The sequence below is a fragment of the Melozone crissalis genome, unplaced genomic scaffold (genome assembly GCF_028551555.1).
Source record: "Melozone crissalis strain CALT ecotype California unplaced genomic scaffold, PUWL_Pcris_2 ptg000363l_1, whole genome shotgun sequence".
In the NCBI taxonomy this organism is placed as follows: Eukaryota; Metazoa; Chordata; class Aves; order Passeriformes; family Passerellidae; genus Melozone; species Melozone crissalis.
Genome location: NW_026536106.1, coordinates 3,179 through 29,861, shown reverse-complemented (window position 1 = coordinate 29,861; position 26,683 = coordinate 3,179). Strand labels below are relative to the sequence as shown.

The 26,683-nt window shown below is 53.8% G+C and overlaps 2 protein-coding genes and 2 pseudogenes across 2 annotated transcripts; 2 read left to right on the top strand and 2 right to left on the bottom strand.

The window, feature by feature from the left end:
• The first annotated feature begins 567 nt into the window (after positions 1-567).
• Positions 568-4,766, top strand: LOC128949977 (class II histocompatibility antigen, B-L beta chain-like; annotated as a pseudogene).
• A 476-nt stretch (positions 4,767-5,242) lies between these two features.
• LOC128949978 (class II histocompatibility antigen, B-L beta chain-like) lies at positions 5,243-9,037 on the bottom strand (annotated as a pseudogene).
• Positions 9,038-11,994: 2,957 nt separating this feature from the next.
• Positions 11,995-14,417, bottom strand: LOC128949979 (class II histocompatibility antigen, B-L beta chain-like). Its single transcript, XM_054294870.1, has 6 exons — positions 14,333-14,417; positions 13,721-13,990; positions 12,825-13,108; position 12,677; positions 12,188-12,294; positions 11,995-12,084 (listed from the first exon to the last, which is right to left on the bottom strand). Exons 1-6 carry the CDS (start codon positions 14,415-14,417, stop codon positions 12,076-12,078), a joined length of 756 nt encoding a protein of 251 aa, XP_054150845.1. The 3' UTR covers positions 11,995-12,075.
• Positions 14,418-14,681: 264 nt separating this feature from the next.
• Positions 14,682-26,461, top strand: LOC128949981 (HLA class II histocompatibility antigen, DR alpha chain-like). The gene is made up of 4 exons (XM_054294871.1): positions 14,682-14,800; positions 19,683-19,934; positions 22,557-22,838; positions 26,281-26,461. Exons 1-4 carry the CDS (start codon positions 14,725-14,727, stop codon positions 26,433-26,435), a joined length of 765 nt encoding a protein of 254 aa, XP_054150846.1. The 5' UTR covers positions 14,682-14,724; the 3' UTR covers positions 26,436-26,461.
• The last annotated feature ends 222 nt before the right edge of the window (positions 26,462-26,683 follow it).

Below are 26,683 nucleotides of genomic sequence, written 5' to 3'. Positions count from 1 at the left end.
TAAAAACTCCCAAAAAATTGCAAAAAATTGGGATTGATCCCTTTGACGCCTTAATTCCCAAAAATACCCAAATTCCAGCGAACCCCAAATCCGTGAGACCCCTCCCAAAACCGCACATTCGACCTCCAGAATTGAGGGTCAGGGCCAGCGGCGGCAGCAGCCGGGGGAGGCTCCGCGCTCCGTCCGTGGCGCTCCGGGCACACCGGGCAGGGTCGGTGCTGCTCCCAGGAACGCGGATCCGAACTGGGGGCACTGGGAACGGGGGAGCAGCAGCCCAAAAAGCGCTCAGCCAATGGGAGAGCGGAGTTGAATGAGGCCGGGTAGAGGGAGTTGGCGGGTAGAGGGTTAATAAATTGAGCTCGCTAAGAAATTCTGGCGAATGAGAAAAAGGATCGGAATTGAGTCATCAGTTGCCGGGCAGAGGGTCTGGAAATCGGGCTCCAAACTCACCGGCCAATTAGAGAGCGCAAAAATCACTTCGGCCAATTAAAGAGAGGCCAAAAAAGCCCCCAACCAATGAAAGCGCGGCCAAAAACCACGCCCGACCAATCAGGGAGCGCGTCGCTCATGACCCCGCGCCGCTCCGGGCTGGTTCTCGCACTCCAGCGCGGTTGGTTCGGGGCGGCGGTCGCTGGCCATGGGGCTCGGGGCGGCAGCCGGGGCCCTGCTGGTGGCACTGGGGGTGCTGGGAGCCCCCCCGGGTGCGGGCGCGGAGCTGTCGGGTGAGCGGGGGGCGGGAGGCGCTGGGCCAGGGGGGGAGAAGGGGGAAAAGGGGGCGAAGGGGGGAGCCCGGAATGGAGGGGGAGGAGGAGGGGACCTCCCAAAGGGAGAGCGGGAGGGGCTGAGGGGTGGGGGGAGGGGAGGGAGGGGTGGGAGAGGGTGGGGTAGGGGGGAAAGGGGAGGGGGGACCCCAAAACTGAGCGGGAGGGGGCTGGGGATTCGGGGATTAGTGGGAAAATGGGGAAATGGGAGCCCAGAAGTGATTTGGGGAGCGGCCGGAGGTGGGAGGGGAGAGGATGAGGAAGGGAAAATGGGGGAAGGGCGGCAAAGAGGAAGCGGCAGCGCGGGCAGGAGGGTCCCATGGCGGCCGTGGGGCACAGGGGGTGCGGAGTGGGGATCCGGGGTGGGCCCGGAGCTCTGGGGGTGCTGCTGGGGGTGCTGGGGGGCACCGCTGAGCTGTGTGCTGCACTCATAGGGGTGTTCCAGTGCACGGTACACCACGAGTGTTACTTCATTAACGGCACGGAGAAGGTGAGGTACGTGGAGAGGCAAATCTACAACCGGGTGCAGTACGTGATGTTCGACAGCGACGTGGGGCGCTTCGTGGGGTTCACCCCCTATGGGGAGAGGTTTGCCAAGTACTGGAACAGCCAACCGGAATGGATGGAGGACAGACGGGCTTCGGTGGACACGTACTGCCGGCACAACTACCCGATTGTTGCCCCGTTCAGCGTGGAGCGCCGAGGTGAGCGCGGGGCAGAGCGTGTCCCCTCGGGCCGTGCCCTGCCAGTGACCATCCCAGTCAATCCCAGTCCGTACCAGTCCTTTCCTGTATATTCCCAGACCCTCCCACACCTTTTCACGTCCCGTCCAAGTCCATTCCAGTCCATCCCAGTGTCTTCCAATTCCTCCCAATCCCTCCAGTCCATCCCTAGTTCCTCCCAGTCCATTCCCAGTTCATTCCCAGTTCTTTCTCTGACTTCCACACTCTCTCCTTTTGCTGTGTACCCCTCCCATCGTTCCCAGTGCCACTCCAGTCCTTCCCAGTGCCTCCCAGTCCCACCCAGCCCTTCCAACTCAATTCCCAGTCGATTCCCAGTTCATTCCCAGTTCACTCTCAAAACTTCACCCTCTTTCCCAGTACACCCCATCCCCTCCCAACTCTCTCAGCGCCACCCCAGTTCCTCCCAGTCTATGCCCAGTCCATCCCAGAGGCTCCCAGTCCTTTCCCAGTCCATCCCAGTTCATTCCCAGTCGCACCTTGTACCATCCCAGTGCCATCCCACTCACATTAAGCCCATTCCTAGTCCATTCCCCATCCCTCCCAGTTCATTCCCAGTGCCTCCCAGTCCGTCCAAGTGTATTCCCCGTCCATCAAATCCAGCACAGTCCCTCCCAGCCCATCCCAGTCCATTTCCAGTTAGCCCCAGTCCCTCCCAGTGCCCCCCCGCGCGTCCATTTCAGCGACGCGTGAAACCGACGCTTCTCAGCCAATCAGAACTCGCCGGTTCACGACTCCCCTGTTGCCAGGCAGACCCGCAGCGCCGAGTGCCCCGCGCTGGACTCGGCCTCCCAGCGCCGCGCCCTTCATTCCCAGTTCCTCCCAGTGCCACCAAAATCCCTCCCAGTGCCATCCCAGTCCCTCCCAGACCATCTCCAATTCCTCCCCAGTCCCTCCCAGTCCATTTCCAGTCCCTCCCCAGCCCAGCCCAGCCCTCCCCTCTCTCTCCCAGTGCCCCCCAGCTGATCCCAGTGTGTCCCCGCTCTCTCTCTCTCTGTCTCTGCCAGTGCCCCCCAGCGTGTCCATCTCGCTGGTGCCCGCCTCGAGCTCCCAGCCCGGCCCCGGCGCCTGCTCTGCTCCGTGATGGATTTCTACCCTGCTGCCATCCAGGTGAGGTGGTTCCAGGGCCAGCAGGAGCTGTCGGAGCACGTGGTGGCCACGGACGTGGTGGCCAACGGGGACTGGAGCTACCAGCTGCTGGTGCTGCTGGAAACGCCGCCCCCGGCGCGGGCTGAGCTACAGCTGCCAGGTGGAGCACGTCAGCCTGGAGCAGCCGCTGAGGCGGCACTGGGGTACGGGGGAGCCCCTGGGGGCGGCTGGCAGAGGCGCTGGGCTGTGCTGGAGGCACTGGGAGGAGGTGGAGAGAGGCGGGCTGGGAGTGGGAGAGGGGCTGGGGGCTGGGCAAGGGCTGGGCAGGGGTTTGGGGGATGCTGGGAGGGTGGGATGGGTTGGGCGGGTGCTGGTGGGCACTGGGAGGGAGTTTGGGGGCGCTGGTTGTGACTGGGAGGGAATTTGGGGGCGCTGGGTGTGACTGGAGGGAGTTTGGGGGTGCTGGTGGGCACTGGGAGGGAGTTTGGTGGTGCTGGGTGCGACTGGGAGGGAGTTTGGGGGTGCTGGTGGGCACTGAGAGGGAGTTTGGTGGGCGCTGGGTGTGACTGGGAGGGAGTTGGGGCTCCTGGGGCGCTGGGGGGCAACTGGGAGGGGGGCTGTGGGATGCTGAGGGACGGGAGGGGCTTTGGTGGCTCCTGTTGAGGCCCAAAAGGGATCGGGGGGAGGTTTCAGGGGGTCCTGGCCTGGCCGGGGGCCACAGGGAGGGCGGTGGGAGGGGCTGGGGGTGTCGGCGAGAGGTTTTGGGGGCGCTGAGCCCTGCGGACCCCGCAGAGATGGCGCCGGACGCCGGCCGCAGCAAGATGCTGACGGGCATCGGGGGCTTGGTCTTGGGCTCGGTCCTTCGTGGCGCTGGGGCTCGGCTTCTACGTGCGCAAGAAGGTGAGGGGCGGTGCCGGGGGCGGCGTGGCCGCCGTGGCGGAGCCCCGTGCGCGCTCCCGCCGGGGCCCCCAGCCCGGTGTCACCCCCTTTTCTGTGCCCACAGAGCTCCTGAGGCGGGCGGCGGCCGCAGCCCCTCCCCGTGGGCTCGGGCCCGGCCGGGACCCCCCGCTCCGTCCCCGCTGCGCTGATTCTGGGGGGGGTCCCGTGTCCCCCCCCAGCGCCGCTGGCGCTCTGCCCCCGCCCAGTGCCCGCTACCAGCGCTCCCAATAAAGCTTCCGAGCTGGGCCCGGGGGCCGTTTGTTGGGGGGCGCTGGGGAGGGGTCCTGGGGGGGGCGGGGGGCGATGGGACGGATTTGGGCAAAGGGAGGGGGAGAAGGGTGGGGGCTGGGCCCGGGGGGAGCGGGAGGAGGAGGAAGAGGAGGGGCAGGCGGAGGAGGAGGAGGAAGGTACGGGGGAAGGGCCGGAAAGAGGAGGAGGCGGGATACGGAAGGAGGAGGAGCCGGGGTTAGGAGGAACCGGAAAATGGAGAAGAGGAGGAGGAGGAAGAGCAGCACCACCAGAACCCCGCGGCTTCCACGCCCCCTCAAGAGCCGCATCCCCCCCGACCCCGTCAGCATCGACCCCTGCCCACATCCCGCTGTGAGCGGCGAGGTGGAGGTCCGCCGTATTTAGGAATCTTTAAATAGTTTAATATACCAAATATTTTTAATGTTTTTTATCATTTCATTATTATATTAATATATGAAAATAACCCCAGAATTTAAAAGTATAAGATTTTTATATGGTATTATTAATACTAAATCATTTCCCTTACCCCTTGTCAATAAAATTGCGTTTTTAAAGGGGAGGGGGACAATTGGATCCGAGTAGACAACAGTGAACGAGCTCGGATCCCGAAAAATTTTGGATCAATGTGAAATGAGCTGCTCTGATTGGCTGGCCCAGCACAGCCCGCCCCTCTCCATCTCTGCACCCACCCCCCACCCTCCCCCAAGGTTCCCCTTCCCCAAAAACCCCCAGCCCGGGGCTGCGGCGTCCCGGAACGGTTTCAGCCAATGGCAGCGTAGGCGGTAGGCGGAGTAACCAATCAGAGCTCAGAGCGTTGGATTGCCTCATCGGTTGCCGGGCAGAGCCCGTGCCCGATCGCTCTCCAGAAGAGGGAAGGATGAGGACGAGGGAGGCGTCGCTGCCCACGGATCCCGCCGTGCCCCGGTGCGGGAACAGCTCCGTGCGCCGCTCCTGCTCCATCCGCCGAGGGAGGATCGGGGCTGAATAATCCCCGGTGACCCCCGGGGTCAGAGCCACCGTTTTGGTCACACACCTGGCTGAGGGCTCCACAACTTCCTGGCTCGCCCCGTGGAGACTTGGAGGAAGGCTCTGCTCCTCTTGTTCCTGATCCTCCTCTTCATCTTCCCCTCAACTTCCTCTCGCGTCTCCTCCCCCGATTTCATCGCTCCTCCCGCTCCTCCCCCTTCCTAATCCCGCCTACTTCCCCTCGTCTCACTCTCGTCCCCCGCTCCTTCCTCATCTTCCTCCTCCTCCTCCTCCCGCTCCCCCCGGGCCCAGCCCCCACCCTTTCTCCCCCTCCCTTTGCCCAAATCCGTCCCATCGCCCCCCGCCTCCCCAGACCCCTCCCCAGCGTCCCCCAACAAACGGCCCCGGGCGCAACTGGGAAGCTTTATTGGGAGCGCTGGCAGCGGGCACTGGGCGGGGGCAGAGCGCCAGCGGCGCTGGGGGGGACACGGGACCCCCCCAGAATCAGCGCAGCGGGGACGGAGCGGGGGGTCCCGGCCGGGCCCGAGCCCGCGGGGAGGGGCTGCGGCCGCCGCCGCCTCAGGAGCTCTGTGGGCACAGAAAAGGGGGTGACACCGGGCTGGGGGCCCCGGCGGGAGCGCGCACGGGGCTCCGCCACGGCGGCCACGCCGCCCCCGGCACCCGCCCTCACCTTCTTGCGCACGTAGAAGCCGAGCCCCAGCGCCACGAAGACCGAGCCCAAGACCAAGCCCCCGATGCCCGTCAGCATCTTGCTGCGGCCGGCGTCCGGCGCCATCTCTGCGGGGTCCGCAGGGCTCAGCGCCCCCAAAACCTCTCGCCGACACCCCCAGCCCCTCACAGCGCCCTCCCTGTGGCCCCCGGCCCGGCCGGGACCCCCTGAAACCTCCCCCCGATCCCTTTTGGGCCTCGACAGGAGCCACCAAAGCCCCTCCCGTCCCTCTCAGCATCCCACAGCCCCCTCCCAGTTGCCCCCCAGCGCCCCAGGACCCCCAAACTCCCTCCCAGTCACACCCGGGGCCCCCAAATCCCCTCCCAGTCACACCCAGCGCCCCCAAACCCCCTCCCAGTCACACCCAGAACCCCCAAACTCCCTCCCAGTCACACCCAGCGCCCCCAAACTCCCTCCCAGTCACACCCAGCGCCCCCAAACCCCCTCCCAGTGCCCACCAGCACCCCCCCAACCCCATCCCACCCTCCCTAGCATCCCCCAAACCCCTGCCCAGCCCTTGCCCAGCCCCCAGCCCCTCTCCCACTCCCAGCCCGCCTCTCTCCACCTCCCTCCCAGTTCCTCCCAGCACAGCCCAGCGCCTCTGCCAGCGCCCCCAGGGGCTCCCCCGTACCCCAGTGCCGCCTCAGCGGCTGCTCCAGGCTGACGTGCTCCACCTGGCAGCTGTAGCTCAGCCCGCGCCGGGGCGGCGTTTCCAGCAGCACCAGCAGCTGGTAGCTCCAGTCCCCGTTGGCCACCACGTCCGTGGCCACCACGTGCTCCGACAGCTCCTGCTGGCCCTGGAACCACCTCACCTGGATGGCAGCAGGGTAGAAATCCATCACGGAGCAGAGCAGGCGGCCGGGGCCGGGCTGGGAGCTCGAGGCGGGCACCAGCGAGATGGACACGCTGGGGGGCACTGGGAAAGACAGAGAGAGAGAGAGAGCGGGGACACACTGGGATCAGCTGGGGGGCACTGGGAGAGAGAGGGGAGGGCTGGGGAGGGACTGGGAATAGACTGGGAATGGAATGGGAGGGACTGGGAATGGACTTCGAGGGACTGGGAGCAACTGGGACTGATTTGGAATGGACTGGGAAGGACTGAGAATGAACTGGGAGGGACTGGGAAGGGACTGGGGATGGAGTAGGATGAATTGGGGATGGACCGGTGTTGACTGGGATTAACTGGGAATGGATTGGGAGGGACTGGTGTGGATTGGGAAGGTCTGGTAGAGATGAGTGGGGATGGGTGGCACTGGGAGTGAGCATGGAGGTCTGGCAATGAATTGGGAATGAACTGGAAATCAACTGGGAATTAGCTTTGAGGGAGTTGGAAGGACTGGGAATAGCATTAGGAGGGACTGGGATGGATTGGGAATATACTGGGAGGCACTGGGAATAGACTGGGACAGACTTGGGTGGTACTGAGAGAAGTGGGAGGGGATGGGGGGTATTGGGACAGAGGGTGGAGGTCTGGAAATACAGTGGGAATGAAGTAGAAATACACTGGGAATTGAGTTGGAGGGTCTGGCTGAGACTGTGAAGGACTGGAAGGGACTGGGAATGAACTGGGCTGGACTGGAAAGGATCGGGATTTATTGGGTTTGCACGGGGAGTGATGGGAGGGAATGGGGGGAATTGAGAGAGAGGGTGGAGGTCTGAGAGTGAACTGGGAATGAACTGGGAACAGACTGGAAATGGACTGGGAGGGACTGGGAAGGAATTGGAGATGGTCTGGGAGGGACTGGGATGGCACTGGGAGGGATTTTGGGGGCACTGGGAGGAACTGGGAATGAAGTGCGCGGCGCTGGGAGGCCGAGTCCAGCGCGGGGCACTCGGCGCTGCGGGTCTGCCTAGCAACAGGGGAGTCATCAGAGAGTCGAGATACCATTGGCTGAGAAGCGTCAACTTCACGCGTCGCTGAAATGGACGCGAAGGGGGGCACTGGGAGGGACTGGGACTTACTTGAAATGGACTGGGAGTGACTGGAAACGGACTGGGATGGATTGGGGTGGACTTGATGGACTGGGAATACACTTGGAGGGACCGGGAGGCACTGGGAATGAACCGGGAGGGATGCGGAATGGACTGGGAATGGGCTGAGTATGAGTGGGATGGCACTGGGATGGCACAAGGCGGGACTGGGAATGAAGTGGGATGGACTGGGAATAGACTGGGAGGAACTGGGATGGCACTGAGAAAAGCGTGAGGGGATGAGAGGCACTGGGAGAGAGGGTGGAGGTCTGAGAGTGAACTGGGAATGAGCGGGAAATAAACTGGGAATTGAGTTGGAGGGGCTAGCTGGAACTGGGAGGAACTGGGAGGAACTAGGAAGGACTGGAGTCGCACTGACAAAGATGACAGGGGCGTTCGGCACTGGGAGAGAGGGTGGAATTCAGAGTGAACTGGGAATATACTGGGAGGGTCTGGGATGGGCTGAGAATGGAGTAGGAATGGACTGAAATGGACTACGAGGGACTGGGAATGGATTGGAAAGAGCTGGGAATGGACTGTGAAGGACTAGGAATGGACTGGAGGGATTGGGGAATGGACGGAGAGGGACTGGGAGGGAGTGGGAGAGACTGGATGGATTGGGAATGGACTGCGATGGTCTTGGAGGGGACTGGGAGGGTCTGGGAATATACTGGAAGGGGACTGGTAGGGACTGGGATTGACTGGGATGGTCACTGGCAGGCAGGGCCCGAGGGGACACGCTCTGCCCCGCGCTCACCTCGGCGCTCCGTGAGGAACGGGCGGGACACCTCGTAGTTGTGCCGACACCTGTCCACCTGAACCGTGCGTTCTCCAGTATGGCCGGGTCGCTGTTCCAGCGCTTGGCATTCATCTCCCCAAAGGGAGTGAACCCCACATAGTGCCCCACGTCGCTGTCGAAGTGCATGAACGGCTGTCTGTTGTAGATGGCGTCTCCCACGTACCTCACCTTCTCCGTGCCGTTAATGAAGTGACACTCCTGCTTTACCAAGTACTGGAGCACCCCTGTGAGTGCAGCACACAGCTCAGCGGTGCCCCCCCAGCACCCCCAGCAGCACCCCCAGAGCTCCGGGCCCACCCGGATCCCCACTCCGCACCCCCTGTGCCCCACGGCCGCCACGGGACCCTCCTGCCCGCGCTGCCGCTTCCTCATTGCCGCCCTTCCCCCCATTTCCCCTTCCTCATCCTCTCCCCTCCCACCTCCGGCCGCTCCCCAAATCACTTTTGGCCTCCCATTTCCCCATTTTCCCACCATTCCCTCAATCCCCAGCCCCCTCCCGCTCAGTTTTGGGGTCTCCCCTCCCCTTTTCCCCCTTCCCCACCCTCTCCACACCTCCCTCCCCTCCCCCCACCCCTCAGCCCCTCCCGCTCTCCCTTTGGGGGGTCCCCTCCTCCTCTCCCCTCCCCCTCCATTCCGGGGCTCCCCCCTTCGCCCCCCCCTTTTCCCCCCTTCTCCCGCCCTGGCCCAGCGCCTCCCGCCCCCCGCTCACCCGAGAGCTCCGCCGCCGCACCCGGGGGGCTCCCAGCACCCCCAGTGCCACCAGCAGGGCCCCGGCTGCCGCCCCGAGCCCCATGGGCCACCGACCGCCGCCCCGAACCAACGCGCTCCACTGCGAGAACCAGCCCGGAGCGGCGCGGGGTCATGAGGGACGCGCTCCCTGATTGGTCGGGCGTGGTTTTTGGCCGCGCTTTCATTGGTTGGGGTTTTTTTTGGCCTCTCTTGAATTGGCCGAAGTGATTTTTGCGCTCTCTAATGGCCGGTGAGTTTGGAGCCCGATTTCCAGACCCTCTACCCAGCACTGATGACTCAATTGCCGCTCCTTTTCTGATTCGCCAGAATTCTTAGGGAGCTCAATTTATTAACCCTCTACCCGCCAACACCCTCTACCCGGCCTCATTCACTCCGCTCTCCCATGGCTGAGCGCTTTTTGGGGTGCTGCTCCCCGTTCCCAGTGCCCCCAGGTTTGGATCCGCGTTCTGGGAGCAGCACCGACCCTGCCCGGTGTGCCCGGAGCGCCACGGACGGAGCGCGGAGCCTCCCCCGGCTGCTGCCGCTGTGGACCCTGACTCTCAATTCTGGGGTCGAATGTGAGGTTTTGGGAGGGGTCTCACGGATTTGGGTTCGCTGGAATTTGGAGAATTTTGGGAATTAAGGGGTCAAAGGGATCAATCCCAATTTTTTGCAATTTTTGGGAGTTTTTGGGGTGATTGTTTTGGGTTATTTTTGGGATTTAGCGGGGGGGGGTTCGTGGGTTTTTCGCCCTTTTTCACGGTTGTTGGGTGTTCGGTGTGCCTGAATTCGTCTTTTTCCATGATTTTGGGGCTCTGGAACTGCCTAAATCCCCTTGACCAAGGGATTTTCGGGGGTTGGGCATGGCCAGACCCCCCTGTACCCAATTTAGGGAGTCTGGGAGTGACTTACACCCCCCTGTACACTAATTTTGGGGAACTGAATGTTCCCAAATCCGCTTTTACCGGGGATTTTGGGGGTCTGGATGTTCCTAAACTGCCTCGTCCTCGGGATTTTGGGATCTGGGAGTGCTCAACACCCCTGTACCCAAAACTGGGGAGGGGCTGGGAGAGTGCCCAAACCCCCCTGTACTCAAAATTTGGGGAAGGGAGTGCTCACACATCCTCTTTTCCCGGGATTTTGGGATTGTGGAAGTGCCCAAACCCCCTTGTCCCGGGATTTTGGGATCTGGGAGTGCTCAAACCCCCCTGTACCCAAAATTCGGAGGGGGATGGGAGTGCCCAAACCCCCCTGTAAACAAAATTTGGGGAACTGGGTTTTCTCACATCCTCTTTTCCCGAATTTCGGTGCTCTGGAAGCGCCTAAACCCTCTTGTCCCCGGGATTTTGGGATCTGGGAGCGCTCAAACCCCCTTGTACACAAAATTTGGTGAAATGGAAATGCCTAAATCCCTTTTTTTTTCCCAGGAATTTTGGGTCTCTGGAAGTGCCTAAATCCCTTTCTTCCCGGATTTTTGTAATGTGGGTGTGCCTAAACCCCGCGTACCCACAATTTGGGGATCTCCATGTTCCCAAATCTGCTTTTCCCGGGGATTTTGGGGCTCTGGATGTTCCGAAACCCCCTTGTCCCCGGGATTTTGGGGATCTGGGAGGGCTCAACTCCCCCTGTATCCAAAATTCGGGGCGGGCTTGGCGTGCCCAAACCTCTCTGTACACAAAATTTGGGGAACTGGGTTTTCTCACATCCTCTTTTCCCGGAGTTTCGGTGCTCTGGAAGTGCCTAAACCCCATTGTCCCCGGGATTTTGGGGATCTGGGAGTGCTCAAACCCCCCTGTACCCAAAATCTGGGAACTGAAAGAGCCTAAATCCCCTTTTTTCCAAAATTGAGGGGCTCTGGATGTTCCTAAACCCCCTTGTCCCCGGGATTTTGGAGATCTGGGAGTGTTCAAACCCCCCTGTACTCAAATTTGGTGGGGCTGCGAGTGCCCAAACCCCCCAGTACCCAAAATTTGGGGAACTGAAAATTCCCAATTCCTCTTTATCCAGGATTTTGTGAGTCTGGATGTTCCTAAACCCCCTTGTCCCCGGGATTTTGGGCAGCTGGGAGTGCTCAAACCCCCCTGTACCCAAAATTTGGGGAACTGAAAATTCCCAATTCCTCTTTTCCCAGGATTTTGTGCGTCTCGATGTTCCTAAATCCCCTTGTCCACGGGATTTTGAGGGGATAGCGATGCCCAAAATCCGCTGTACACAAAATTTTAAGAACTTAATATTCCCAAATCCTCTTTTTCCAGGGTTTTGGTGATCTGGATGTTCCTAAACCCCCTTGCCCCGGGATTTTGGGAGGTTCCCAGCAGCACCAGGAGCAGGCAGGTCCAGAAGGGACTGGGAGGGACTGGGAGTGGGAGGGGCGGGCTGTGCTGGGCCAGCCAATCAGAGCCGCTCATTTCACATTTAACCCCGATTTTTCGGGCACTGCGCTCGTTCAGGATTTCCTGTTCGGATGCCTTTGTCCCGCTCCGCTTTAGAAACAACATTTTATTAACAAGATATGAAGGAAATTATTAACCATGATTAAAATATTTTTTAAATTTTATAAATTTAGGAAATATGGACCTTTTCATAAATTACAATAAAATTTTATAAATATAAAAATTATTAAGTATTTTTAATTATTTAACAATTTTAACAAGGGGCTGAGCTCCCCCTCCGTGCTCACTGCGGGATGTGGGGAGGGGGCGATGCTGACGGGGCCGGGGGGGCGGCAGCTCTGGGGGGGGGGGCGGGGAAATCGCGGGGTTCTGGTGCTGCTGCTCTTCCTCCTCCTCCTCTTCCTCCTCCTCCTCCTCCTCCTCCCGCTCCCCCCGGGCCCAGCCCCCACCCTTTCTCCCCCTCCCTTTGCCCAAATCCGTCCCATCGCCCCCCGCCCCCCCAGACCCCTCCCCAGCGCCCCCCAACAAACGGCCCCGGGCCCAGCTGGGAAGCTTTATTGGGAGCGCTGGCAGCGGGCACTGGGCGGGGGCAGAGCGCCAGCGGCGCTGGGGGGGACACGGGACCCCCCCAGAATCAGCGCAGCGGGGACGGAGCGGGGGGTCCCGGCCGGGCCCGAGCCCGCGGGGAGGGGCTGCGGCCGCCGCCGCCTCAGGAGCTCTGTGGGCACAGAAAAGGGGGTGACACCGGGCTGGGGGCCCCGGCGGGAGCGCGCACGGGGCTCCGCCACGGCGGCCACGCCGCCCCCGGCACCCGCCCTCACCTTCTTGCGCACGTAGAAGCCGAGCCCCAGCGCCACGAAGACCGAGCCCAAGACCAAGCCCCCGATGCCCGTCAGCATCTTGCTGCGGCCGGCGTCCGGCGCCATCTCTGGGGGGTCCGCAGGGCTCAGCGCCCCCAAAACCTCTCGCCGACACCCCCAGCCCCTCCCAGCGCCCTCCCTGTGGACCCGGCTCGGCCAGGACCCCCTGAAACCTCCCCCCGATCCCTTTTGGGCCTCGACAGGAGCCACCAAAGCCCCTCCCGTCCCTCTCGGCATCCCACAGCCCCCTCCCAGTTGCCCCCCAGCGCCCCAGGAGCCCCAAACTCCCTCCCAGTCACACCCAGCGCCCCAAACTCCCTCCCAGTCACACCCGGAACCCCCAAACTCCCTCCCAGTCACACCCAGCACCCCCAAACTCCCTCCCAGTCACACCCAGCACCCCCAAACTCCCTCCCAGTGCCCACCAGCACCCCCACAACCCCATCCCACCCTCCCCAGCATCCCCCAAACCCCTGCCCAGCCCTTGCCCAGCCCCCAGCCCCTCTCCCACTCCCAGCCCGCCTCTCTCCACCTCCCTCCCAGTTCCTCCCAGCACAGCCCAGCGCCTCTGCCAGCGCCCCCAGGGGCTCCCCCGTACCCAGTGCCGCCTCAGCGGCTGCTCCAGGCTGACGTGCTCCACCTGGCAGCTGTAGCTCAGCCCGCGCCGGGGCGGCGTTTCCAGCAGCACCAGCAGCTGGTAGCTCCAGTCCCCGTTGGCCACCACGTCCGTGGCCACCACGTGCTCCGACAGCTCCTGCTGGCCCTGGAACCACCTCACCTGGATGGCAGCAGGGTAGAAATCCATCACGGAGCAGAGCAGGCGGCCGGGGCCGGGCTGGGAGCTCGAGGCGGGCACCAGCGAGATGGACACGCTGGGGGGCACTGGGAGAGTGAGAGAGACGGGACACACTGGGATCAGCTGGGGAGAACTGGGAGAGAGAGGGAAGGGCTGGGAGGGACTGGGAATGGACTGGGAGGGACTGGGATGGAGTTGAGTGTCACTGGGTGAGGTGAGAGGGGATGGGGATGCGCTGGTAGATATGGTGGATGTCTGAGAGTGAATTGAGAATGAAATGGGGAGAGACTGGAAATGGACTGGGAGGGACTGGGGAGGAACTGGAGATGGTCTTGGAGGGACTGGGGTGCACTGGGAGGGATTTTGGTGGCACTGGAGGAACTGGGAATGAAGCGCGCGGCTCTGGGAGGCCGAGTCCAGCGCGGGGCACTCGGCGCTGCGGGTCTGCCCGGCAACCGGTGAGTCATTAAAATCCCGAGTTCTGATTGGCTGACAGGCGTCACCGTTACGCGTCGCTGCAACGGACGCGTGGGGGGGCACTGGGATGGACTGGGGGGGTCACTAAGGGGTACAAGGGGCCCCGGGGATGGGCACAAGGAGGGCTGAGGGCTCTGGGGCGATTCCCAGCGTGGTTTCGAGGGGCTCCAGCATCATTGGCAGGGCAGGGCCCGAGTGGACACGCTCTGCCCAGCGCTCACCTCGGCGCTCTATGGTGAACGGGCGGAACATCTCGTAGTTGCGCCGGCAGAACGTGTCCGCCAGACTCCGCATGTACCTCATGATAGCCGGGTGGCGGTTCAAGTGCTTGGCATTCAGCACCCCAAAGCGGGTGTCACCCACGTAGTGCCCCACGTCGCTGTCGAATATCAGGAACTGCCGGCGGTTGTAGATGGCCCTCTCCACGAGCCTCACCTTCTCCGTGCCGTTAGTGAAGTAACACTCGGTCTTTTGCATGTACTGGAACACCCCTGTGAGTGCAGCACACAGCTCAAGGAGTTCCGCCTCTACACCCCCCCAGCAGCATCCCCAGAGCTCCGGGCCCACCCGGATCCCCACTCCGCACCCCCTGTGCCCCACGGCCGCCACGGGACCCTCCTGCCCGCGCTGCCGCTTCCTCTTTGCCGCCCTTCCCCCATTTCCCCTTCCTCATCCTCTCCCCTCCCACCTCCGGCCGCTCCCCAAATCACTTTTGGGCTCCCATTTTCCCACAAATCCCCCAATTCACAACGCCCACGGCCTCACTTTTAGGGTTCCCCTCCCCTTTTCCCCCTTCCCCCGCCCTGGCCCAGCGCCTCCCGCCCCCCGCTCACCCGAGAGCTCCGCGCCCACACCCGGGGGGGCTCCCAGCACCCCCAGTGCCACCAGCAGGGCCCCGGCTGCCGCCCCGAGCCCCATGGCCAGCGACCGCCGCCCCGAACCAACCGCGCTCAACTGCAAGACCCAATTGCCGTTTGGAGCCCGATTTCCAGACTCTCTACCCAGCAACCGATGACTCGTACCCGCTCCTTTTTCTGATTGGTCAAAATTTCTTAGGGAGCTCAATTTTTGAACCCTCTACCCGGCAACACATGACGCGCCATAAAATCTCCACGCCCATTGGCTGAGGGGTTTTTGGGGTGCAGCTCCCGCGATCCCCGTCCCCCCAGTTTGGATCCGCGTTCCTGGGAGCAGCACCGACCCTGCCCGGTGTGCCCGGAGCGCCATGGACGGAACGCGGAGCCTCCCCCGGCTGCTGCCGCTGCTGGCCCTGACCCTGCCCCCAATTTTGGGTGTCCAAGGTGGGGTTTTGGGGGGGTACCGGATTTGGGGTTCGCTGGAATTCGGGTATTTTTGGGTATTAAGGGGTTAAAGGCATCAATCCAAAATTTTGGGATTTTTTTTTTTTTTTGGGGGGGGTTTCGGTTTTTTTCTCCCCCTTTTCTTTCCCCCTCATTTTCGGGGGTTGGGTGTGGCTGAATTCGTCTTTTCCCAGGATTTTGGGGCTCTGGATGTTCCTAAACCCCCTTGTCCCCGGGATTTTGGGGGGGTTGGGCGTGGCCAGACCCCCCTGTCCAAAAGATTTTGGGGACCTGGGCGTGGCCAAACCCCCCTGTACACAGAATTTGGGGGGCCTTGGCCTTCCCAAATCCTCTTTTTCTCTGATTTAGGGGATCCGGGAGTGCCTAAATCCCCTTTTTTTCCAGGATTTTTGGGGTCTGGATGTTCCTAAACCCCCCTGTCCAAGGGATTTTGGAGATCTGGGCGTGGCCAGACCCCCCTGTACATAAAATTTGGGGAACTGGGAGTTCCTAAATCCTCTTTTTCCCGAGATTTAGGGGATCTGGGAGTGCCTAAATCCATTTTTTCCGAGGATTTTGGGGTCTGGATGTGCCTAAACCCCCTTGCCCCCGGGATTTTGGGATCTGGGCGTGGCCAAACCCCCCCTGTACCCAAAATTTTGGGGGGGGCCGGAAGTGCCCAAACCCCCCTGTACCCAAAATTTGGGGATCTGGGAGTTCCCAAACCCTCTTTTCCCGGGATTTGGGGGCTCTGGAAGCGCCTAAACCCCCCTGTCCAAGGGATTTTGGGGATCTGGGATGCTCAAACCCCCTGTACCCAAAATTTTAGGAACTGAGAGTTCCCAATTCCTCTTTTTCCAGGATTTTGGGAATCTGGAAGTGCCTAAATCCTTTTCTTCCAGGATTTTTGGAGTCTGGATGTTCCTAAACTCCCTTTTCCCCCGGGATTTTGGGATCTGGGCTTGCCCAAATCCCCCTGTACACAAAATTTGAGGAACTGGAAGTGCCTAAATCCCTTTTATTCCAGAATTTTGTGGCTCTGTAAGTGCCTAAATCCTTTATTCCAGGATTTTTGGGTCTGGATTGCCTAAACCCCCTCGTCCCCGGGATTTTGGGGATCTGGGCGTGGCCAGACCCCCTGTACCCAAAATTTGGGGAAGTGACAGTCCTAAATCCTCTTTTTCCCGGATTTTTGGGGTGGGCCGAGCCCAAACTTCCTTTTTCCCCACAATTTTGGTGCTCTGGGGGTGCCTAAATCCCATTTTCCTGGGATTTTGAGCGGAAATCCCAATTTTCTTGCAATTTTTCCCCCCTTTTTTGTGGATTTTCAGCAGAAATCCCCCAAATTCCTGGAATTTTGATAAAAAATCTCCAATTTCCCCATTTTGAGCAGAAATCCCTAATTTCCCCAAGTTTTTCAGCAGGAATCTCCAATTTCCTGGCATTTTGACTTACATCTTTATTTTTTTTTTTTAATTTTAAGTACAAATTCCCAATTTTCTAGGATTTTGATCAAAAAGCCCCAATTTTCCAGGATTTTCCCTCAAATTTGTGGGATTTTGAGTAGAAATCCAAAATTCCCCAGAATTTTGAGCAGAAATCTCTGAAATTTTCACGGGATTTTAAGCAAAAATCTCCAATATTCCTGGAATTTTAAATGGAAATTTTCATTTTTTAAATTTAAGAATGCCCAAATTTCTGTGAATGTTGAGCAGAATTTCTCAATTCCCAAGGATTTTTGAGCGGAAATCCCCAATTTTCATGGAATTCTGATGGAAATCCCAATTTTTCTGGGATTTTAAGCACAAATTCCAATTTTCCTAGAATTTCACTCTTTTTTTTTTGGATTTTGAGTAGAAGTCCAAATTTTCTGGATTTTTGAGTAGAAATTCAAAATTAAATACAAAAAAAAGTCCCATTATTGAGAAGAAATTTTTCCTGATTTTTCCTTCAATTTTCTGGGGTTTTGAGCAGAAATCCCAAATTTTCCTGGAATTTAAGTAGAAACCCACAAATTTCCTGGGAATTTTTTGTAATTTTCCTGGGATTTTGATTGGAAATCTCCCAAATTTCCTGGAATTTGAGCAGAAATCTCCAATTTCCTTGGGGAATTTTCATAATTTTCCTGGATTTTGATCACAAATCTCCAATTTCCCCAAAATTTCAGCAGAATTTCCTCGATTTTCCTGGGATTTTGAGCAGAAATCCCCAATTTTCATGGAATTTTCCCTCTTTTTTTAAAAAATTTTGATTTTGAGCAGAAATTCCCAAATTTTCCCTGGAATTTTGAGTAGAAATCTCCAATTCCTTGGGAATTTTCACGATTTCCTGGAATTTTGAGTGAAAATTCTGATATTTTTTTTTCTTATTTCAAGTGGAAATCTCCAATTTCGCTGGGAATTTTTCATCATTTCCTTGGGATTTTGATCAAAAATCTCTATTTTCCCTCACTATTTTAACTATAAATCAAATTTATTTTCAATTTTAACCAAAATCTCATAATTTTCCCCAATTTACCAGTCCAGCACAGCATCATCCAGACTGAGTTCGACAGCGCCGAGTTCATGTTCGACTGCGACGGCGACGAGATCTTTGATCAAAAATCCCAATTTCCCCAAGGATTTTGAGTTTAAATCAAAACTTTTTAGATTTGAAGAACAAATCCCCAATTTTCCCAGGATTTTCAGTGGAAATCCCAATTTTCCTGGGATTTTGATTGGAAATCCCCAAATTTTCTTGGATTTTCAAGCAGAAATCTCCAATTTCCTTGGGAATTTTTCATAATTTCCTTGGGATTTTGATCAAAAATCTCACTTTTTCTCCAAGGTTTTCAACAGAATTTACCAGGATTTTCAGTAGAAAGCCCAAATTTTCCTGGAATTTTGATCAGAAATCTCCAATTTCCTTGGAATTTTTCATAATTTCCCTGGGGCTTTGATCAAAAATCTCCAATTTTCCCCAATATTTTCAGCAAAATTTCCCAGATTTTCCCAGGATTTTGAGCAAAAATCCCCAATTTCCCTGGAAATTTTTCGGAATTTTCTTGGGATTTTGAGCAGAAATCCCCAATTTTCCTGGAATTTGAGTTTAAATCCTGATAAGTTTTTTTGTATTTTAAGTAGTAATCCCAAAATTTTGCTGGATTTTCAAGCAGAAATCTCCAATTTCCCTGGAATTTTTCACATTTTTCCTGGGATTTTGATCCAAAATCTCCAATTTTCTCCAGTTTTTCACCAAAATTTCACCGATTTTCTCAGGATTTTGAATATAAACCCCAAATTTTTTTTAAATTTTAAAATTTTCCCCCATTCCCAGTCCAGCACAGCATCATCCAGACCGAGTTCCACAGCACCGAGTTCATGTTCGACTTCGACGGCGACAAGATTTTTGATCAAAAATCCCCAATTTCCCCAGGATTTTGAGTTTAAATCCTAATTTTTAGATTTTTAAGAACAAATCCCCATTTTCCCCAGGATTTTGAGTGGAAATCCCCAAATTTTCCTGGGATTTTGAATGCAAATCCACCATTTTTTGGATTTCAAGAATGCACAATTTTCTGCGGATTTTGAGCAGAAATCTCAAATTTCACAGAATTTTGAGTAGAAATCCTCCAAATTTCCTGGGATTTTGAGCAGAAATGCCCCAAATCCTCTTGGAATTTTGAATGGAAATCTCCAATTTCCTTGGGAATTTTTTGCAGTTTTCTCGGGATTTGATCAAAAATCTCCAATTTTCCCCAGAATTTCCCAGGATTTTTCCTGGAATTTTGAGTAGAAATCTCCAATTTCCTTGGAATTTTTCATAGTTTTCTTGGGATTTTGAACAGGAATCCCCAATTTTCCCAGATTTTGAGTGGAAAATTCAGATTTTTTGTTTGCATTTCAAGTAGAAATCCCAAATTTTCCTGGAATTTGAGTGAAAAATTCTGATATTTTTTTCCTTATTTTAAGTAGAAATCTCCCATTTCCCTGTGAATTTTTCGTAGTTTTCCTGGGATTTTGAGTAGAAATCTCCAATTTCCTCGGAATTTTTCCTATTTTCCTGGGATTTTGATCAAAAATCTCCAATTTTGAATTTAAATGCAATTTTTTTTTAAATTTTCCACCAAAAACCCAAATTTTCACCATTTCCAGCCAGCACAGCATCATCCAGACCGAGTTCTACCAGAAGTCGCTGGACCCCGAGTTCGACAGCGCCGAGTTCATGTTCGACTGCGACGGCGACGAGATCTTTGATCAAAAATCCCCAATTTCCCAGGATTTTGAGTGGAAATTCCAATTATCTGGGATTTTAATTAAAAATTCCCAAATTTCCTAGGATTTTGAATATAAATTCCAATTTCTTTTCTGGGATTTAATAGAAATCCCCAAATTTTCTTTGAATTTTGAATGGAAATACCAAATTTTCCTGGGATTTTTGATCAAAAATCTCCAAATTTCCCCAGAATGTTTTTCTCTCTTTTAAATTTTTTTTTATTTTTAACAGAAATTCCCAATTTCCCCAGGATTTTGAGTAGAAATCCCCAATATTCATGGAATTTTCCCCCAGTTTTGCTGGGATTTTGAGCGGAAACCCCCCAAATTTTCCTGCAGTTTTGAATGGTAATCTCCAATTCCCCTGGGAATTTTTCATGATTTTCCTGGAATTTTGAGTGAAAAATTCTGATTTTTTTTTTCTTATTTCAAGTGGACATCTCCAATTCCTCGGGAATTTTTCATATTTTTCTGGGATTTTGATCAAAAATCTCCCAATTTCCTTCTGATAATGACCCAAAAAATCCCCAATTTCTCCAAGGTTTTCACCAAAATTTCACCGATTTTCTCAGGATTTTGAATATAAACCCCAATTTTTTTTTAAATTTTAAATTTTCCCCATTTTCCAGTCCAGCACAGCATCATCCAGACCGAGTTCTACCAGAAGTCGCTGGACCCCGAGTTCGACAGCGCCGAGTTCATGTTCGACTTCGACGGCGACGAGATCTTCCACGTGGAGCGCGAGGAGACCGTGTGGCGCCTGCCCGAGTTCCAGCAGTTCGCCTCCTTCGAGGCGCAGGGCGCGCTGCAGAACATCGCCATCGACAAGCAGAACCTCGAGAGCTCCATGAAGGCCTACAACAGGTCCAGGACCGACAGCGGTGAGCGCGGGGAGGAGGTTCTGGAAGGTTCTGGAAGGTTCTTGAGGAATTTGGGGAGGTTTTGGAAGGGTTTGAACCAATTTCAGGAGATTTCAACCCAATTGTAGAAGGTTCTTGGTGGAAATCCAAAATTTCGTGTCCTTCAAACTCAGTCCCAGTTGGATCCAACCCAGTTCAGAAGGATCCTGGTGGAATTCCAAAATTTCGTGTCCCTCAAACCCAACCCCAGTTGGGTCCGACCCAATTTCAACCCAATTTTGGGGATATTCAAGCCCAATTCCAGAAGGATCCTGGTGGGATTCCTAAATTTGGTGTCCCTCAAACCCAATCCCAGTTGGGTCTGACTCAAATTCAGGAGATTTCAACCCAATCCCAGTTGGATTTGACCCAATCCCAGTTGGATTCCACCCCAATTCCAGAAGGTTCTTGGTGGGATTCCAACATTTTGTGTCCCTCAAACCCAATCCCAGTTGGATCCAATCCCAATTTTAGGGGATTTCAACCCAATTTTGGGGATATTCAGGTCAGTTCCAGAAGGTTCCTGGTGGGATTCCAAATTTCGTGTCCCTCAAACTCAATTTCAGTTGGATCCAACCCCAATTCCAGAAGGATCCTGGTGGGATTCCAAATTTTGGTGTCCCTCAAACCCAACCCCAGTTGGTTCTGACCCAATTTCTGGAGATTTCAACCCAATCTCAGAAGGTTCCTGGTGGAATTCCAAAATTTCTGTCCTCAAACCCCAACCCCAGTTGGGTCCGACCCAATTTCAACCTAATTTTGGGGATATTCAACCCCAATTCCAGAAGGTTCCTGGTGGGGATTCCAAAATTTGGTGTCCCTCAAACCCAATCCCAGTGGGTCTGACTCAATTTCAGGAGATTTCAACCCAATCCCAGTTGGTTCCAACCCAAATTCCAGAAGGATCCTGGTGGGATTCCAAACTTGGTGTCCCTCAAACCCAACCACAGTTGACCTCCATGGCCGCCCACATAAGTCCAGGACCACCAGCGGTAACACCAGGGGGAGGTTGGGGAGAAGGTTCTGGAAGGTTCTGGAAAAAATTCGGGGAGTTTTGGAGGGATTTTAGAAGGTTTGAGATGGTTTTGGAGGGGTCTGAAGAGGTTCCAGTTGGATCCAACCCAATCACAACTGGATCCAACCCTAATTGCAGAAGGTTCTTGGTGGGATTCCCAAAATTTCGTGTCCCTCAAAGTCAATTTCAGTTGGATCCAACACCAATTCCAGAAGGTTCCTGGTGGATTCCAAAATTTCGTGTCCTTCAAACCCCACCCCAGTTGGTTCCACCTCCATCCCAGTGGATAGAACCCAAATTAAGGAGATTTCAACCCAATCCCAGTTGGTTCTGACCAATTTTGGGGATATCCAACCCAAATTCCAGAAGGTTCTTTGGTGGAATTCCAAACTTACGTGTCCCTCAAACCCAACCCCAGTTGGTTCCAACCCAACCCCAGTTGGTTCCACCTCAATCCCAGTTGAATCCAACCCAATTTCAGGAGATTTCAACCCAAATCCCAGTTGGATCCACCCAATTCCAGAAGGTTCCTGGTGGGATTCCAAACTTTGGTGTCCCTCAAACCCAACTCCAGTTGGTTCCACCTCAATCCCAGTTGGATCCAACCCAATTTCAGGAGATTTCAACCCAAATCCCAGTTGGATCCAACCAAGTTCCAGAAGGTTCCTGGTGGGATTCCAAACTTTCGTGTCCCTCAAACCCAACCCCAGTTGGTTCCACCTCAACCCCGGTTGGTTCCAACCCAATTTCTGGAGATTTCAATCCAATCCCAGTTGGTTCCAACCCCAATTTTGGTCACAACCAACTCCAATTCCAGAAGGTTCCTGGTGGGATTCCAAACTTACGTGTCCCTCAAACCCAACCACGGTTGGTTCCACTTCTATCCCAGTTGGTTCCACCTCAACCCCAACTGGTTCCACCTCAATCCCAGTTGGTTCCAACCCAATTTCAGGAGATTTCAACCCAAATCCCAGTTGGATCCAACCAAGTTCCAGAAGGTTCCTGGTGGGATTCCAAACTTACGTGTCCTTCAAACCCAACACCGGTTGGTTCCAACTCAACCCCAGTTGGTTCCGACCTAATTTCTGGAGATTTCAACCCAATTTTGGGCACAACCAACCCCAACTCCAGAAGGTTCCTGGTGGGATTCCAAACTTACGTGTCCTTCAAACCCAACACCGGATGGTTCCACCTCAACCCCAGTTGGATCCAACCCAATTTTAGGGGATCTCAACCCAAATCCCAGTTGGATCCAACCCAAATTCCAGAAGGTTCCTGGTGGGATTCCAAAATTTCGTGTCCCTCAAACCCAACCCCAGTTGGTTCCACCTCAACCCCAGTTGGATCCAACCCAATTTCAGAGGATTTAAACCCAAATTCCAGAAGGTTCCTGGTGGGATTCCAAACTTACGTGTCCCTCAAACCCAACACCGGTTGGTTCCACCTCAACTCCAACTGGTTCCACCTCAACCCCAGTTGGTTCCACCTCAATTCTCGAGATTTCAGCCCAAACCCACCGGGATGGATCCCAATTTTTTAACCCATTTTGACCCAAAAATTCCCGGATTTTTTCCACCATTCCATTGCAGTGCCCCCGGAGGTGGCCGTGTTCCCCAAGCACCCGGTGGAGCAGGACGAGCCCAACGTCCTCATCTGCTCGGTGACCAAGTTCTGGCCGCCGGTGCTGGGCCTGGCCTGGTTCCGCAATGGTGCCCGGGTCACCGAGGGCGTGCAGGAGACGCCGTTCTACCCCGACCGCGACTTCACCTTCCGCAAGTTCTCCTACCTGACCTTCATCCCCCAGCCCGGCGACTACTACGACTGCAAGGTGGAGCACGAGGGGCTGGCGGCGCCCAGCAAGACGCACTGGGGTGAGGTTCGGGGGTTTTGGGAAAAAAAATTCGGGAAAAAAAAGGGATTTTTGAGAAAAAAATGGGAATTTTTTGTGGGAAAAAATGAGGTTTTTGGGGTTTCAAAAAGGATATTTGGGGTTATTAGGACTGCGAGGTGGAGCTTGAAGGCGTGGAAGGATGCATTGGGGTGAGATTTGGGGGGTTTGGGAAAAAAATCGGGAAAAAAAGGGATTTTTGGGAAATTTGGATTTTTTTTGGGAAAATGGGATTTTTTTTGGGTTGTTTTGGTTTCGGAAATGGGGATTTGTGTTATTAGGACTGCGAGGTGGAGCATGAGGAGTGGAAAGATGCATTGGGGTGAGATTTGGGGGTTTTGGGAAAAAAATCTGGGAATTTTTGGGGGAAAAATGGGATTTTTTTGGGGAAAAATTGGGATTTTTGGGGAAAAATGGGATTTTTTTGGGTTTCAAAAAGGAATATTTGGGGTTATTAGGACTGCGAGGTGGAGCATGAAGGAGTGGAAAGATGCATTGGGGTGAGATTTGGGGGTTTTGGGAAAAAAATCTGGGAATTTTTTGGGGTAAAAATAAGGGATTTTTGGGGAAAAAATGGGATTTTATTTGGGAAAAATGATGAGGTTTTTAGGGTGTAAGAAGTTGGGGATTTTCGGTTATAAGGACTTCAAGGTGGAGCTTGAAGGAGTGGAAAGATGCATTGGGGTGAGATTTGGGGTTTTTGGGAAAAAAATTGGCATTTCTTTGGTGCAAACATGGGAATTTTGTGAAAAAATTACAGGATTTTGGGAAAAAACTGGATTTTTGGAGTTTGGGAGAATTGGGATTTGGGGTTATTGAGTGCAAGATGGAGCGCGAGAGGATGGTTAGGCCTGGCAGGAAGAACTGGGGTGAGATTTGGGGGTTTTGGGAAAAAAATTGGAAATTTTTGGGGTTTTTTTAAAAAATACTATGGGGTATTGGGGAAAAATGGGATTTTTTTGAGAATTGGGATTTGGGGTTATTATAATTGTAAGGTGGAGCACGAGGGGCTGGCGGCGCCCAGCAAGACGCACTGGGATGAGGTTTGGGGGTTTTGGGAAAAAAAATTGGGATTTTTTGGGATAAAATGGGATTTTTTGGGGAAAAAATGGATTTTTTGGGGGGTTTTTTTGGTTTCGGAAAATGGGGATTTGGGGTTATTAGGACCGCGAGGTGGAGCTTGAAGGAGTGGAAAGATGCATGGGGTGAGATTTGGGGGGTTTGGGAAAAAAATCTGGGAATTTTTGGGGGAAAAATGGGATTTTTTTGGGGAAAAAATGGGATTTTTGGGGAAAAATGGGATTTTTTGGGTTTCAAAAGGAATATTTGGGGTTATTAGGACTGCGAGGTGGAGCATGAAGGAGTGGAAAGATGCACTGGGTGAGATTTGGGGGTTTTGGAAAAAAATCTTGGAATTTTTGGGGTTTTTGAAAAAAAAATGGGATTTTTTGGGGAAAAAATGCGGTTTTGGGGGTTTGGTAGAATTGAGATTTGGGGTTATAAGGACTTCAAGGTGGAGCTTGAAGGAGTGGAAAAATGCATTGGGGTGAGATTAGGGGATTTTGGGAAAAAAAATTGGGATTTTTTGGGATAAAATGGATTTTTTTTGGGAAAAAATGGGATTTTTTTGGGGTTTTTTTGGTTTCGGAAAATGGGATTTGGGGTTATTAGGGCCGCGAGGTGGAGCTTGAAGGAGTGGAAAGATGCATTGGGGTGAGATTTGGGGGGTTTGGGAAAAAAATCGGGGAATTTTTGGGGGAAAAATGGGATTTTTTTGGGGAAAAAAATGGGATTTTTGGGGAAAAATGGGATTTTTTTGGGTTTCAAAAAGGAATATTTGGGGTTATTAGGACTGCGAGGTGGAGCATGAAGGAGTGCAAAGATGCATTGGGGTGAGATTTGGGGGTTTTGGGAAAAAAAATCTGGGAATTTTTTGGGGGTAAAAATAAGGGATTTTTGGGGAAAAAATGGGATTTTATTTGGGAAAAATGATGAGGTTTTTAGGGTGTAAGAAGTTGGGGATTTTCGGTTATAAGGACTTCAAGGTGGAGCTTGAAGGAGTGGAAAGATGCATTGGGGTGAGATTTGGTGTTTTTGGGAAAAAAATTGGCATTTCTTTGGTGCAAACATGGGAATTTTGTGAAAAAAATTACAGGATTTTGGGAAAAAATTGGATTTTTGGAGTTTGGGAGATTGGGATGTGGGGTTATTATGAGTGCAAGATGGAGCGCGAGAGGATGGTTAGGCCTGGCAGGAAGAACTGGGTGAGATTTGGGGGTTTTGGGAAAAAAATTGGAAATTTTTGGGGTTTTTTAAAAAAATACTATGGGGTATTTGGGAAAAAATGGGATTTTTTTTGAGAATTGGGATTTGGGGTTATTATAATTGTAAGGTGGAGCACGAGGGGCTGCGGCGCCCAGCAAGACGCACTGGGATGAGGTTTGGGGGGTTTTGGGAAAAAAAATTGGGATTTTTTGGGATAAAATGGGATTTTTTGGGAAAAATGGATTTTTTGGGGGGTTTTTTTGGTTTCGGAAAATGGGGATTTGGGGTTATTAGGACCGCGAGGTGGAGCTTGAAGGAGTGGAAAGATGCATTGGGGTGAGATTTGGGGGTTTTGGGAAAAAAATCTGGAATTTTTGGGGAAAAATGGGAATTTTGGGAAAAAAAATTATGGGGGTTTTGGGAAAAATTGGATTTTTGGAGTTTGGGAGAATTGGGATTTGGGGTTATGACGACTGCAAGGTGGAGCACGAGGGCTGGCAGCACCCAGCAAGACGCACTGGGGTGAGATTTGGGGGTTTTGGGAAAAAAATTTGGGAAATTTTGGGGGAAAAATTGGATTTTTAGGATTTGGGAAAATGGGAAATTGGGATTTGGGATTTGGGGTGGAAATCGTGAAATTTAGGATAATTTGGATTTGGGATAATTGGGATTTGGGGTGGAAATTGTGGTACTTGGAAGAATTTGGATTTGGGATAATTTGGGTGTGGGATAATTGAGATTTGGGAAAATTTGAATTTGGTATAATTGGGATTTGGAATAATTGGATTTGGGAAAATTGGGATTGGGCTAATAATTGGAATTTGAGAAAATTGGGATTTGGGAAATTGGGATTTGGGATAATTTGGATTAGGGATAATTTGGATTTGGAAAAATTTGTATTTGGGATAATTTGGACTTGGGAAGATTGGGTTTTGGCAAAATTGGGCTTTGGAATAATGTGGATTTGGGATAATTTGGGTGTGGATAATTGAGATTTGGGAAATTTGGGGGTAGGAAAATTGGGATTTGGGGTGGAAATTGCGATTCGAGACAGGAAAAAATTCGGGAAGAGGAAGAATTTGGGAACTTTGTGATGACGACGAAGACAAAAAGAAAAAAATTTGGGGATCCCTAATTCTGGGCATTTCGGATTTTTCCAGAACCCCAAATCCAGGAGCCCAAGTCCGAGGCCACGGAGACGGCGATCTGTGCCCTGGGCCTGGCCGTGGGCATCGTGGGCATCGCCGCCGGCACCGTCCTCATCATCCGCGGCATGAAGCTCGGCCGCGCCCGCGCCGAGCGCGGCATGCTCTGAGAAACCCAAAACCCCACGGAATTGCCCCAAAACCCCACGGAATTGCCTCAAAATCTTCCCCGAAATCCCACGGAATTACCCCAAAATCCCGTGGAATTACCCCAAGATCTTCCCTGAAATCCCGTGGAATTACCCCAGATTCTGTCCCAAAAACCCGTGGAATTGCCCCGAAATCCTACAAAATTACCCCAAAAATCAAGCTTGAAATCCTGCAACATTACGCCCAAAATCCAGTCTGAAATTCCTTT